The sequence below is a fragment of the Manis pentadactyla genome, chromosome 7 (genome assembly GCF_030020395.1).
Source record: "Manis pentadactyla isolate mManPen7 chromosome 7, mManPen7.hap1, whole genome shotgun sequence".
NCBI lineage: Eukaryota > Metazoa > Chordata > Mammalia > Pholidota > Manidae > Manis > Manis pentadactyla.
The window spans coordinates 98,346,644-98,361,392 of record NC_080025.1 but is presented as its reverse complement, the minus strand read 5'-3'; the positions used below and the strand labels follow the sequence as shown (position 1 = coordinate 98,361,392).

The window sequence follows — 14,749 nt, the reverse complement described above, 5'->3', positions numbered from 1 at the left end:
ACTTGCATAGAATTTATAATCTAGAGGGAGGAGATGGGCAACAGACAAATCAAGACATGTGCTGGGAACGTGTCACATGGGACAGAGCCCCAGAGAAGTGGTCTTAGGTGTGACAGTGTGATGGGGGTGCCACCTTACACAGGGTGAGCAGGGAAAGCATGCTTCCCTGAGGAGGCGACTAGTGTCAGAGACATGTGGGAATCAGGGGGACATGGTGTCAAGCCTTGGGGTGGGCACACAGCTGCCATGTCTGAGGCACAGAGAAAAACCTGGAAGGTGGGGCCGCCAGGGTGGGGGCCAGACCAGGCGACCTCAGCCTGAGTAGGGGATGGAGATAACATGCACCACTGAAGCCTTCTAAGGGTGTGAGTGATGGGAAAAAGCATCTCCAACCCAATTAAATGGCCCATAATTTCCATCAAGTGCACCCACGGGGGCTTTGCTTGGGGGGACTTAAGTAGAGCAACACGGGATGGTGGCTGGAGCCAGTTAGCATTTGCGTGGCACTCACCTCCGGGCTCACTGCAAGTCATGGCATCCAGCCCTACAGCTCCTCCACGGGGCAGCACTGTTACTGTCAGCTCAGCCACCCAAAAGCAGGTGCGGAGGAGGCGTGATTCAGGGTCACCCAGCCTAGCAGAGCTGGGATGTGAACCCCAGTGGGGTGGGACTTCAAGCCCCTGCTTTACATGCCTTCCTGGGCAGCTTTATTGTGTTGTCAATTTATTTTTACTTAATATGTGTGAAACATTATTATAATTTGCATTTCTTTGACCACTACTGAGATGGAATAGATTTTCATATCTCTTTTTCTTTGTGATAAAATAGATACAATATAAAATTTGCCATTTTAACCATTTTTAACTGTATAGTTCCATGGAATTAAGTAGTCACACTAGTGTGCAGCCATAACCACTATCCATTATTAGAAGTTTTCATCACCCTCAAACCAAAGCTCTGTAGCCATCAAGCAAGAACTTATTCCCTCTCCTCCCAGCCCCTGGTAACCTTGACTGTACTTTCTGTTGCTGTGAACTTGCCTAGATATTTCATGTAAGTAGAATCATCCAATAGTAGTCCTTCACTTAGCATGATGTCTTCAGGTTTGTTCCTGTAGTGTGCATCTGAGCAGTATGTCTTTTTAGGGTTGATTAATACTGCATTGCACATACATGCTGCATTTTGTCTATCTATTCATCTGTGGAGGCACACCGGTTGTTTCTGCCCCAGGCAGTTTTTTACATGGCAACAGGACCATTCCAGTTACTCCATCCGGGGTGCTGTCTGAAGCCTGAAGAGTGCATCCCCCTGGGGAGGCAGTGTGCTTAGAGATGGTGCTGAGCTTTTTAAGGTGACTAACGTTAGACTGTTTAAGAAGTCCGGATGCACATGACAGCTGCTGTCCTGCCAATACCAACACTGATTTGGTTCTTTTCCTGTCTGTTTCATGGCTTCAGAGTGTTGAACGAAATCTGCAGAGAGAGTTATTTCATTGATCAGTTCTAAGCATAAAATCGTTTCCTGTAGATGGAAATGTAGCTTGTTCTTGAAATTCCCCACAGGAGCCATGTGGCCACCCCAAGTCTACTTGGTGACCCTGGGCAGGCCACGCCTAACTGGCCTCAGTTTCCTCATCTGTAAAATGACATAAAACTCTTGGAAGAGGTTATACATCCTTCCTGCTCAGACAGCTGAAGGTCTTTTTAATTCAGTCCACTTTCTTCCTTGCTCCTTGCACGGTAAGCCTGTCCCTATTCACTCCCCAGCTGCTAGCTGTGCGAGAGGAGAAATTCTCACTGTGGCAACTTCCCCTGGGGCACCAGGCCACTCATAGCTATTTTCCTTTTTCAGAAAAATAAACCTGAGAAGCCCTGTGCTGCAGCAGGTGCTGGAGAGAGGGAATGAGGTCCTGTGTGTTGTGACACAGAAGATAGTGACGACGCAGAAGTGTGTGATATCTGAGCACGTCCAGATTGAGGAGAAGTGCGGTGGCACGGTGGGGATCCAAACCAAGATGGTGCAGGTGTGTGCCCAGCAGGGGCAGGTGTGGGCTCGAGGCTACATAGCTGTTCTCCATCCCGGCCACAGGCGCCTCGGCCAGGGGCTCCCTGGGCGGCATTTTCCAGAGTTGGGACTCTTCTGCCCTGAGGCACTGGAAATCCAACTCACGCTGGCTCAGACACTGAAGGGCTGCCTGGCTCTTGTAGCTGAATGTCTGGGTAACCCGTTCCGTCCCTGCTGGACCCGGGTTGTACATCCTGAGCTGCCTTCCCAGAGGCAGATTCGCTCTCAGACGGGCTGTCCTAGTGATGCGGCAGCTCCAGGCTTTCGCCCAGTCTGCGGCAGCCGGGGAGGAGCGCTTCAGGGCTGCCTCTCCGTGTACCTCCCCAGGTCACGGCCCTTCCTAATGCAGACCCAGGCCCGGGCAGTAGGGCACTGGATTCGCCATGCAGGCTCAGGTCGGGCATGTCACCAAAAGAAAATGGATCAGATGAGCACAGGCCAGGCCAATGCACAAACAGGCCCTAGAGCCCCTCAGAGCCAGGGATGATTACTCTGGGATGAGCTGCCTCAAATCCTTTGTGGATTGAGTTAGGGAAAATAAAGATCAGTTCATGTGTCTATATTCTATAAGCAGATGCTTCTGGATTAAATTATAGACAGTTTTACCAAGCTGAGCCCTGGGCCAGTACTAACCGTAGGTGGAACAGGAGGCTCTCAGCCCCAAACTGTTTCCCTCCAGCTCACCGTGGTCCTGATGTTCTACTCTTAGAGACTTGGGGTAAAGTTCAGCTTTGCTAGAGGATCCGGGGAAGTTGTCTCTGGGAGGAGGTGGGGCTCCAGGTCTGGAGCTGCCCCTTCCCGCGGCGGGCGGCCTGGCCAGCAGTGATGGGGGGGTGCCCGATGGCTGCGACTGACCCCGCCAAGGTTTGTGCCCTTGGTGACCCCCACCAAAGGCCTGGAGCCTGTGTGGCAGTCAGAAGGCTGCTTGTCATCACACTCTGACCAGAAGAGTCACTAAAAAAGTCTCTGGTCTCCAGTGTTTGGGCAATGGATAGATTCTCACCTTCCTCTCCCCAGGACATGATGGTTAAGGGGTCCTGTCTGCAGCAGCATCTGAAGGAGACAGCTTTGGGCTGATGGCTTGGCCTGTCCCGCTCATCCTTCTCTCGTCCTTGCTTCTCCTTCCTCCATCCTCTCCCTGGTCTTGTTTAACAGCCCAGCGTGTCACCCCCAGGAGTCTGCAGTCTCGTGCTGGGGGGGCATTTGCTCCTGGCTAGGGTTTCCCAGTCAGGCTTTAATATTGTCTAGTCTTTTCATTATGATTTCAGAGTTGTTTCCATTAATCCTCCATGAGGGAAACGGGGAGTTATTTTGTCTTATTATCTTTATTCATTGCTATAGACCTAATTGGACCCCAAACTCTGGAATCTCGCTTTTGTGGCACCAGGCTGGCTGTGTACTTTGGAATGTGTATACCACATTTCAAGACCAGCAAGGATCAAATTCTCACCTCTGCAGGTGGCTCTTTTCCACTCGGTTCCAGGGGCATTTGCTGAGCACCCGTGTGCCAACACTAGGCTGCCTCAGCTGGGAGGCAAGGAGAAGCCCGGGCCAGTCTGGGCGCAGGTGGGAGTGAGCGCTCTCCCCCGTAGGTGTCGGCCAAGGAGGATGGAAACGTCATCAAGGACAGCAACGTGGTGCTGGAGATCCCAGCCCCCACCACCGTCGCCTGCAGCATCGTCGAGTTGTTTGTGAAGCCGGATGGCCAGTTTGGTGAGTGCCGCCTCCTTGGGGGTTCATAGGAGGCGGTGGAGCCATCGCTAAGGGACACCCCTTCATCCCCTGGTATGCACTAGCAGCGGGTCTCCCACCACTCTGGGGATTGTGAGGGAAGAACGATCAGAGGAGTCTGCGGGTGTCCCAAGACACGGGAGGCAAGTGGGCTCTGCGGGCCGGCGATGGTGAGGGCTGCCCAGCCGTGGGTGTGGGGGCTGCACCGCTGGCCCAGGCTGAGGTGGGGGCTCTGCCCTTAGCAACCCCGCCTCCTGTCATCTCTCCGGAAGGCACTGAGTCCTCCTGAGCCTCCACTTGCCGTCTCTGGAAGGGGAAAGGCATTCCCCCACAGGGATGCGCTGAGGATTCCATTCCAGGGGGAGTATGAAGCGCTTGATTAACTACTCCACCTTAGCTGTTAACACTCTCATCACCTCCCCTCCCCAGTATGAAACACAAAACGCTGCATTTGATCTTGCTCTGCTGATCCCAGTGGGTCCACAGCTGGGAGACCCTGGGCACTGCATCATTTGAAGAAAATAGGAGCGTTAGCTGAGCTCGCATCTGCTAATCCTAGATGTTCCCAGGCCTCCTTTGTGTGCTTTCCATGGAGAGGCTGTGTTGAGCCCCTAACTGCCTCCTGGGGACATGAGTACATGTGGCATAAGAAGTTATTAACTTTTTTAGGTAATGTTATATGGTTATGTTTATAAAAAGCCATATTATTTTTTTAGAGATTTATACTGAACTCTTCACAGATGAAATGGTAGCTTGTGATTTGCTTCAAAGATACCCTGCAGGTGTGTGTGTGGCGCAGGGGGGAGGAGGTGAAGAACAGTCCCTGCAGCTGGTGGGCGGGCACGTGGAAGTGCACCATGCTGCCCTGCCTATTCTTGTGCGGTTTCACATTCTCCATGATGAAAAGGTTTTAGAAAGAGTGCATACTGTACCTGGCCAATGTCCCGTGTCCTGTGCTGTCTCCTGCTCTTCCCCACTAGTGCCCTGGCGAGGACCGGGACAGGGAGAGGAAGTCTGCCAGGTGTCAGCCTTTCGCACCCACGTGGCCCACACGAGCTGGCAGCCAGTCAGCTATAGCTGGAGGTGCTCAGAGTGCTGCTGGTCCTTATGTGACACTGGACAAGCTCATGGGTGCATGGAGCCCAGGGAGACAGCGGAGGCCCGGGGGCAGTCACAGCATCTTCTTTCATTGAACATGTGGAGCTGGGTGTTTCAGGCAGTGACAAAAGTGAAGGTGTTGGTTTTAGGTCTAGAGGTGTCAGGGACACGTGGAATACTGAGAATTCTGATGTGCATTCTTGAGGCCCATGGGTCAAATGTGTCATCCTGAGGATTTTATTTTCTAATTTCTCTTTGAAAGACTTGTCTGTGGAACAAACTGTTATTAAGATGATTAAGTTGTTCCTTAATCCAGTTTTTGTTCAGTTTGCATTCAGCCATGTTACCCTGTGTGCTTAAGTGATTCCAGCCCAGGATGCTGATTCTACCCATGTGCATCTGCAGGCGAGGTGCCTTGTGCCTAAGGCCAGCTCATGGGTGCTCTGAGCACCCTTGGGTGGCTGGGGGCCAGTCTGGGGCTGCCACTCCCAGCCATGGGGCCTTCAGAGCCTGTTGTTCTGAGGAGGTGGCGGTGCGCTGCCCCACCTGCAGCTTTGGTGGGGCACCCATTGCTCCCCCAGGGGGCCTTTGCTCAGAAGGGGGTGGAAAGAAACATCTGTACCTGGGTGGCTCTCCTCTCTGTATTTCAATATCAAGCCTTTCATCTTGGCTTCCACTATCTCTGAAAATAAACTCCTGTGCTGCTAAGAGGAGGTGCCCTGGGGAATCCTGGGGTTCCTCTGGCTCGCTTCCCACACCGGCCTTGCAAGTGCCACTCCCGATGCTGTGCCTGTGCAGCTCGGGGTCAGACCGTCCTTCCCTGTGACTCACTGCCTGGTTTTTAAGCCAGTTCTGCTGCTTTTTTTTTTTTCTTTCTTATTTAAAAATCCCCAATCTGTTTTCTGTCGCTCTTGCCACAGAATGTTCTGATCTGGTTTCATGTGGACCTGCAGGGACTGGAAGGGTTTGTATGAGGCTGTCTAGTCTCTCCTCCCTCCTTGTGGGTGGCAGTACATTTGACAAGGATCCTGAATGCCCTCTGAAACTTCTAAGAGGCCAGTGCCCTCTGCATCCCTTCAGGAGCATCTGTGCGGCCGTCCTTGCCCAGGGGTCCTCTTAGCCACAATCCCTTCCTTCACCAACAGCTCCCTTTTTATGGCCAATCAGAAACATCATTTTATTGTTTTGCAATGTAGTCCTGTGCTTTGTACAATCAGGCATTTACCGTTGTCCTCAGCGTGAACTTGCGATAGGGAGCCCTGTGGACATGACCGTGTGCTTTCACTCTGCAGGCCTGGGTACGCCCCCGCAGGCCCCCCTGCCCCAGCAGCCTCTCCACTCTGGACTCTTACTTGGCTCCTCTGCTTCCCTGAATCTGCTCCACCTGCTGTGGTTATTTAAAAATAAAGATGTGGTCATTTTGCTCACTTGCTCAAACACCATTCTGAGGCTCCCTCTGTCCTCATATTTTAAAGTCTGCCACCTGGGAATGCTCCCCTCTGATCCACGAGCACCTTGCCTGCTCCTCTGCTTGGAGCGCGCAGCCTCTGTGCCCAACTCCTACCGAACCTTCAGGAGGCTACTCAGACACTGCTTCATCCAAGAAACCGTTTTTAGTTCCCTCTCCACACCTGCCACTCCGGCTTCAGTGACCCGCCGCCTCCTCCCCTCACCCCTGGCCCCACTCGCACTTATTGTCAAGGCCTGCTTTGTGGTCCTTGTTCTCTCTGCTCCTAGCACAGTGCCTGACACTGAAAAGAATGAAGGAATTGGCAGTGGGCCTGTGCTTGTGTAAAGGCAAGAGTCGTGCTGGTGGCTCCTAAAACACAAGGTGGGGGCCCACAGGACTCTTGTCAATGGTCATGGCCCACGTCCTTGATGAACGAAGTCACTCCCTGGAGGCTGGTGAGCACTCACCCACCTCAGTGCCCAGTGCAAAGTATGGAGTGAGCTGGGGGGCCCCTGGACGCCTGGTGAGTGTGGGCTGGTTGAGTAAATGAAGGATTGTTTCATTTCTCTTTAGACAGCTGTCCGTCTTTATTAGTGCCCTCAAGCAAATACAAAAAAAATACCCATGTCTTCCATATGTCATGCAAGTACGAGGCTCAGCCACACTTTCATTCCATAGCCTGTTCTTAAGTACACAAATTATTAAATAGAAACATAAAAAGAACCCTAATTCATGAGTTCACTCACTGTTCTTGCTTAGCGAGTACATAATGTTACATTTTTACTTACAACTTAGACACCTTAGTTGGGTTCTCAAATATGGAAGTATTTAAGGAAACATTTCTTTTTATCATTAAAAATTTTATTATGGAAAACTTCACACTTGTCCAAAAGTAGAGATAATGATATAATGAACCCCCATGTGCCTACCATGTATCCTCACTAATGGGGGCTTTATATTTTAGCTTTAACTTCACTACCTCCCTCCTTCCCCCACAAATGATTCTGGAACAAATTCTAGGCATTATATTGTTCTGTCTATGAATATTTCTTATCTCTGAAAGATAAGGCTTTAAAAAAAAAGACTAGTTTTGCCTTCTTACATGTAGAATATATTTTGTCTGGTTTCTTCTCTCACCATGTTTATGCGATTCACTCATATAATTGCAGAGATCAGTTGTTCATTTTTTATTGCTGTATAGTAATTAATGAAGAAAAGTTCTTTTTAAAGATACAAGCACATAACCACTTGGGTACTTATTGTCAGTAATGCTTTAATATATCAGCTTAGTCAAATCAAATTTATCAAACTCAAATTTTCGGTTTCATCCATGGTAAGTAAGCTCTGTTTGCTTAGAATTGGTTTGTTAAAATCAGTCTAAGGAAGTACTTCTGATGTTTGAAAGATTGCTCTCTGCCTGCTGAGGGGAGACATGCCAGAGGGCTTTATGTTGAGAGAAGCCTTTTCTCCTGTGACTACAGGAAGTGGCTGAGTTCTGGTCAAGCAGCACAATGTGTGCAGGAAGCAGGTTTGTGGGGAAGAGGGTAGACATGTCTCCCTGCCCACCTGACGTAGGCAAAGCTGAGTCCGAGATGTGCCAACAACCCAGGCTGACCCCATGCCTGGCATATCCTTTTCTCCCACCTTACAGAATTCTGCCTCCTACAAGGGAAGCATGGTGGCTTTGAGCAGGACAGAAGCGACTCTATCTTCCTGGACTCCCTGCCCTTTCGAGAGTTTGCATTCGGGGACATGCCAGACGCTGGGCAGTGGCCATCTGCCCCACATGGGCCATTCAGTGTTTTAAAACAAGGTATTGCCAGCAGAAGGGAGTGGGAATGTAGTGAGCTGATGGGTAATTGAGTGCTGTGCCCCAAGTGGTAATGTGGCCTTCAGGATGGCGACTCCCTAGTGACATCACAGCAAACATCTGAGAACAGAGAGGATGGTATCTCTGAGTCAGTCCAAGTCCACCCGGCAGGATTCACCTTGGTCAGGTTTCAGGGAGCCTCAGATCTTGTGTGCCTGAGGAGTGAGGGTCGGGGGCCTGGCACTGTCTTTTTAACCACAGAAGCCTTGCTGACTAAAACTAGTCCAGTCAGCAGCAAGGAGAGAGAAGGTTTGTAGGTTTCATTATATTCCCGACTTCACTGCCAAGACAAGCAGGGCTCTGTCAACATTGCAGAATGCTCTCTGGAGGGCTTGTTATTCGCATGGCATGAAGCTGCATGGTGCCATGGCATCCAGCGAGGAGGGGGCACATGTGACAGCAATTCCTTTTGTTTCCTGCAGCATTTGGTGTTTTTAAAGGTTGTTTTCTGGGGCTTGGGAGGGGAGGGTGGGAGAGCAGTATATAGTGGAAGAGGAGATGGATTAGGAAAAGGAGAAACAAATAAGTAAGAGCTTCTGAGAACTAGGAGCAGCTGAGAACCTGGCCTGGCTTGGAGGCTAAGAAGAGAGACTCTTCTCTGGGGTGTCACTGAGTCCCAAACCAGAAAATGCTTTCTGTTTCTGTAGCAGAAATGTCAGTGTTGGCAAAAATGGCAGTGAAGGCCCCCTCTCAGGTAAGGCCAGGCTTGTCTCACGCAGGGCTGCAGGCTCCTCCTCCGCTTACTTAGATTGAGAAACGCGTGTGGGTTTCAGCCTGTCACGTAAGCATTGTCCTGGGTTAGAGCCACAGCAATAGTGCCCCTGCGGCCTCCAACAGTCGGTGGGCTGCAACTTAGGATTTCCTTTCTCACCAGTACACCATGTAAGTCGGCCTGCTTGTCAGCTGGACCGAGTGGGGAAGCTGGGTGTTGTCAGGTGGGCATAGGGTGGGGCTGGCCTGGCCTCTGTGCTTTTGGACCCTATGCCAACCGGGACTGCCCTCCCGAGGCTGGGGCAGCAAAGTCCTACTTGTGGTTATAGGGCAGTTTTTTAATGTGTTAGTTACTAATGTGACTTGTTTCTTTCCATGACACCCTGTACAACTGTGCTGGACCTGGCCATCAGCAGAGGTGGTGCACTTATGTGTTAGTATGCATCTCTGCTTATGAAAGCTTTAGTTTATCAAATAATTGCTTTTAAATCCCCACTGGGCTTAATTTACTAGAAGCTTTTGATTTAAAAAAGAAAAGAAAAGAAAAGAAAAAGATGATTCTAAGGAGAGGGCCTCAAGCATCCTGCAGAGGATATGAGTAGCCCAGCTGCCCTGCACACCCATTCTCTACGACGGGTGAAAGAGGAATGGGAAAAGTGGAATAGCTCTGTTTCTCACGAAAATAGGGTGCCTCTTTGAAAAACATGCATTAAATGTTAAAGGATACAATGCAATGAATTAGAAGAAAGGATAAGAAAAATAATATATTTTGGAATTTGCATGGTCTTAAGCATTGTAAAAGTACTAATGTTTAGTAATGTGGCCTTGATAATTTACTTCTATAGAAATCATGCTAATGAGTGACTTTCCCAGAAAATAACAGATTAATATTTAGCAAAGCATCAGAAAGAAGAGTGATGTCTGAAACAAAACTGGTAGGTAGCCTTCTTCTTTCCTGTCTTCCTGTCTTTTTATCCTTTTGGCCTCCAATCCTCTTTTCTTCTTGTAGTAGTTTGAATGATTATTGAAAAGCACACAGGGTGGTATTTAACTTGATGCCCGTTATTTCTGAGCTCATGACTAACTGTGCAGCTGGGAGCATCTATGAAAGAACAGGACAGTTACTACAAAAAGCAAGGGCTGCTGCCCCGTGTTCTGAGTGAGACACGCACAGCAGTCGGGAGACTGGGTGTGCTCTGCTTTCACAGTGACTCAGCACTTGGAGAGAAATTTCCATCCCTTTGCGGAGCTGCCAGAGCAGCGACAGACAGTGTTGAGCGGCCTTCTCCAGACGGTCCTGTTTGATGAGGAACTACTCGTTGTACTGGAACAAGTGGTAAGATCAGGACATCGCCACCTGGTGTTCTGGAGATGTGGATGGGCTAGACCCCTTGGGATAAGGCTTCAAAGCTGGGATAAAATTGTGCTTAAAATTTCTACACCTTCTTTGAACCCTAAAGTTTTTTTTTCTCTGAATTACCAGGTCCGTAGTTTTTAAACTGCAGGAAGGTAGCTGATGTCAGGAATCGAAGGGTATAATGGTTCTCTAGTGCTGTGATAACAAATTATCACAAACTACCTGGCTTAAGACACAAATTTATTTTCTCATGATTCAGGAGGCCAGAAGTTCGAAGTCAAGATGCTAGCAGGGCCATGCTTCCCCCAAAGGCTCTAGGGAGGAATCCTTTCTTGCCTCCTCCAGCTTCCAGAGTTCCTTGGCGTGTGGCTACATCACTCCATTCGAATCTGTCTCCACATGGCCTTCCCCTTTGTCTATGTCATCTCCTTTTCTTTCTCTTAAAGGATACCCACCATTGGATTTAGGGCTCCTATCTAGGAGGATCTCATCTCCTTACCTTAATTGTATCTGCAAAGAATCCTATTCCAACTAAGGTCACATTTTGAAGTGCCAGGTAGACATATACCTCAGGGAAGCTACTCAATCCCTACCAGAGAGCTATGTGGAGGAGTCCAACAGGTCAACCTGTCCTATTCAGAACGGACTGAAAAGCAGGGCTTTGTATGTTTGTTTTGTAGCAGGAGGGTTTTCTGGGGAGGCTTTATTAGTTGAGTTCTTTGACTAATAGTCAAACAGCACACCAGTCGCCAGCCTCCAGTCGCCCTGACTTCTTGCTGTCCTCCCTGAAGACGGCTGGGGGCCGCTAAACCTGATTTTTCCTGCAGTTGTTCTTCTGTTTTCTTGTTTTTCTGTTATGCAGAGAGTTTGAACCCTGGTTTTATGATTTAATATAGTTTCCAGGGAGAGCATTCATATTCTTTTTCCCTCTTGAACTCAAATTGTGCCAAGAGCTCAGTTACCAGTGATGGAACCTGCAGCTACTGAAATGGCCCAACAGCTCAGGACATCTGTGTGCTCTGACGGGTGCAGGGCCCACGGGATGCGTGCTAGCCCCTGGGAGAACACAAATGTTTGAAAAAGCCCACCAGCTTTCACTTCCTAAAATAGCTCTTCCAAGAGGGAAATGTCAGGCTGGGACCCTGTGGAAAGAGCACCAGCTGCCCCGTCAGGTGCTGGGGGCTGGTGGGCTCTCATGCGAACAGAGCTGGGCAAGCAGGCTGTGATGGTGCAGAACGACAAGGTGTTGGGGTGGCCAGGCAGCCCTTGCTGCAGGGCCACTCACCTCCCGGCAGGCCCCCAGGTTGGAGGAGGCTGGCCTGGGTCCAGCTGTGAATATGGCAGGGGGCTAGAGCGCCAAGTTTGAAGCTTGAGAACCACGGTGGGAAGATGCTTTTCTGCCCCCCTCCTCAGTTCTGAGTACTCACTTGCTCCTGGTACAGCCTTCCAGACCCTGCAGAAGCTTCTGCCCCAAAGTTCCTGCATGCCTCCTTGCCGTGAAAGCACAGTACCTAGCTGGGCAAGGCTCAGTTTACTGTCTCCTTACAAGGAAATCTAACCTGGTAGATGAGCTGTTTTGAAACACAGAGAAGAGCACAGGGTCCTGCTTGATTTGGGAGATGGAGAAGGGTGTGGGTCTGTGTACTGTGGGGCAGAGGCGCAGGCTGTACTGTTTGGCCTCTAGCCTTCCCACATCTCTTTTCTCTTCCCCCTACAGTGTGACAATGTGTTCAGTGGCCTGTCAACCCCACTGGCGATACTGGGGGAGCTGAAGCCCCTGCAGCAGCAGGTCCTCACAGCCTTCCTGGGACTGGTGGGGTGCAGCATGCAGGGTGGGTGTCCAGGCCTGCAGGATGCCATCAGCAACTGGAAGCTCTTTTCTACGGCCTACTTCTTGGTCAGTGCACTGGCAGGTATGGGAAAAGAAAAAGAAATGCTGTTGTTGCCTTGGAATTGCTTTGGTTACTATTGTGGAAGATTTTGGTACATGTGGTTCCGTCCTGTTGAGCAGTGCAGTGGGCTTCAGAAGTGGAAGGCTGAGCAAGCTTACGTGATTGCTATGAACACTCACAGGCTTGTGCATGAAGGCAGTCGGCGCCATTCTCCTGCCCTCTCACGAGAGCACTTCTCTTTCCTATCCTCAGGGAGGGCCGCCTGCAGGCACATCCCTCACCAACACAGGAAAGCATCTCCCCAAACAGCCTGTGATTCCCGGGAGAGCCCTGCAGCGCTGAGTGGTGGTGGCGTTCATTTGCGACAGCTCTCCCTGGGTTCTGGTTCTGATCTTTGCAGGCTAAGGGTAGCATTGTGGCCACCTGGGCAGGGAGGCTGGGAAGCATCCCAGAGCCCCACGGTACTGGGCCCACAACTTCCCTATGGTCCTAAAATGGCTGTCCCAGGGGCCTGGTCATCTAGCAGGGACCCTCCCCCTCTACCCCTCTCTCTGCCCTACTTTCCTACCCCTCCCATTCAGAGCGCACATCCTGCGGGCCCAAGAGCATTTAGTTCCTTCTCAGAAAGGCAAGACCTGGCACACCCGCCCAGTTCCTGGTCCTCACAGCTTCCCTTCAGTGTTATGTCAGTCACATACCTTTGAGTTGACTTTTTCTGCCCACAACAGTCTTCTCTCCTGAGAATCTGGGGAAAGTACTGGAACAGAAAATGGCCTCTTTTTTAGTCCTATTTCCAGCTTTCTAAATAATATTGCTGGTTTTTGGCTTTAAAGTGCTTAACTTTTACAAGAAAATTGAGGTATAATTGATATATTAGTTTCAGTTGTACAACATAATGGTTCCTTATTTGGGTGTATTTCAAAATGATCATGACTATATTTTTAACATCTATCATCGTATGTAGTTACAAAATTAATTTCAGTCTTGTGATGAGAACTTTTAACATTTACTCTCCTGGTAACTTTCAAACACAATACAGTATTGTTAACTATAGTTAACATGACTTATCTTATAGCTGGAAATCAGTATTTTTTAGCAACCTTCACCCATTTCATCCAATATCTCCCTCCCCAACCACACACCTGTGGAAACCACTAATCTGTTCTCTGTATCTTTCAGCTCAGTTTTGTTGTTGTTTTGCTAAGATTCCACACCTGAGATCACACAGTATTTGTCTTTCTCTGACTGGCTTATTTTACTTCGCATAATATCCTCAAGGTTCAACCATATTGTTGCAAATGGTAGGATTTCTTTCTTTTGTGGAGTTGAAAACTGTTACATTGTGTATATGTACCACATCTTTATTCAATCATCCATCGATGGACACTTAAGTTTACTTCGGTATCTTATCTACTTTAAGTAGTGCTGCAGTGATCAAGGTGGTCCATATTTCAAGTTAGTGTCTTCATTTTATTCAGATACCCATAATTTGGAGTTCTGGATCACATGGTAGTAATTTTTTGAAGAACTTCCCTACTGGTTTTCATAGTGGCTGCACCAATTCACATTCCTACCAACAGTGCATGAGGGTTCCCTTTTCTCCACATCCTTGTCAACACTTATTATTTCTTCTTTTTGAGAATAACTATTCTAGCAGGTGTGAAGTGGTACCTCACAGTGGTGTGATTCCCTGATGGTTAATGATGATGAACATCTTTTCATGTACGTATGAGCCATCTGTATGTTGTCTTTGGAAAAATGTTATTCAGATCTACCCATTATTAAATTGGAATTTTTGCTGTTGAGTTGTATGAGTTCTTTATATATTTTGAATACTAATCCCTTATCAGATATATGATGTAAAAATATCAAAAAAATTCAGTAGCTTGCCATTTCATTTTGTTGGCTTTGCTTTTAGTGACAAATAAAAAAAAAATGTCCCAGAGTGGTGTTGAGGAACTTACCACCTGTTTTCTTCTAGGAGTCTTATGGTTTCAGGTCTTACCTTCAAGTCTTTAGCCCATTTTGAGTTTATCTTTGTGAATGGTGTAAGATAGTGGTCTAGTTTCATTCTTTTGGATGTGGCTGTCCAGTTTTCCCAGCACTATTTGTTGAACACACTGTCCTTTCTCCATTATACATTCGTAGCTCCTCTGTAGTTAATTGACCATATATGCATGTGTTTTTATGCCAATACCACACTGTTTCGATTACTATAGCTTTGTAATATACTTTGAAACCAGAGAGTGATGTTGCCAGCTTGATTCTTTCTTAAGATTGTTTTCTATTTCTGTGAAGAATGCCATTGGAATTTTGATAAAGATTGCATTAAATCTGTAGATTGCTTTGGGTTGTGTTTAATAATATTAATTCTTCCAATTCATGTGCATTGTATAGCTTTCCATTTATTTGTGTCTTTAATATTCTTCATCAGTGTCTTATAGTTTCAGAGTACAGGTCCTTCAACTCTTTGGTTAAATTTATTCCTAGGCATTTTATTATTTTTGATGCAATTATAAATGAGGTTTCTTAATTTCTTTGTTAGTGTCAACTAAAAATGCACTGGATTTTTGTAT

The 14,749-nt window shown here is 48.3% G+C and overlaps 1 protein-coding gene across 3 annotated transcripts in view; it reads left to right on the top strand.

Annotated features, from left to right (window-relative positions):
- The window catches only part of GSDME (gasdermin E), a 78,381-nt gene that overhangs the window by 52,472 nt on the left and 11,160 nt on the right, over positions 1-14,749 (top strand). For all 3 annotated transcript variants that reach the window (XM_057504592.1, XM_036877930.2, XM_036877940.2), the window contains 5 exons: positions 1,852-2,023; positions 3,657-3,777; positions 7,995-8,156; positions 10,133-10,260; positions 11,999-12,194. In XM_057504592.1, the coding sequence (XP_057360575.1) occupies positions 1,852-2,023; positions 3,657-3,777; positions 7,995-8,156; positions 10,133-10,260; positions 11,999-12,194 (779 nt within the window). The remainder of the gene's footprint in view (positions 1-1,851; positions 2,024-3,656; positions 3,778-7,994; positions 8,157-10,132; positions 10,261-11,998; positions 12,195-14,749) is intronic.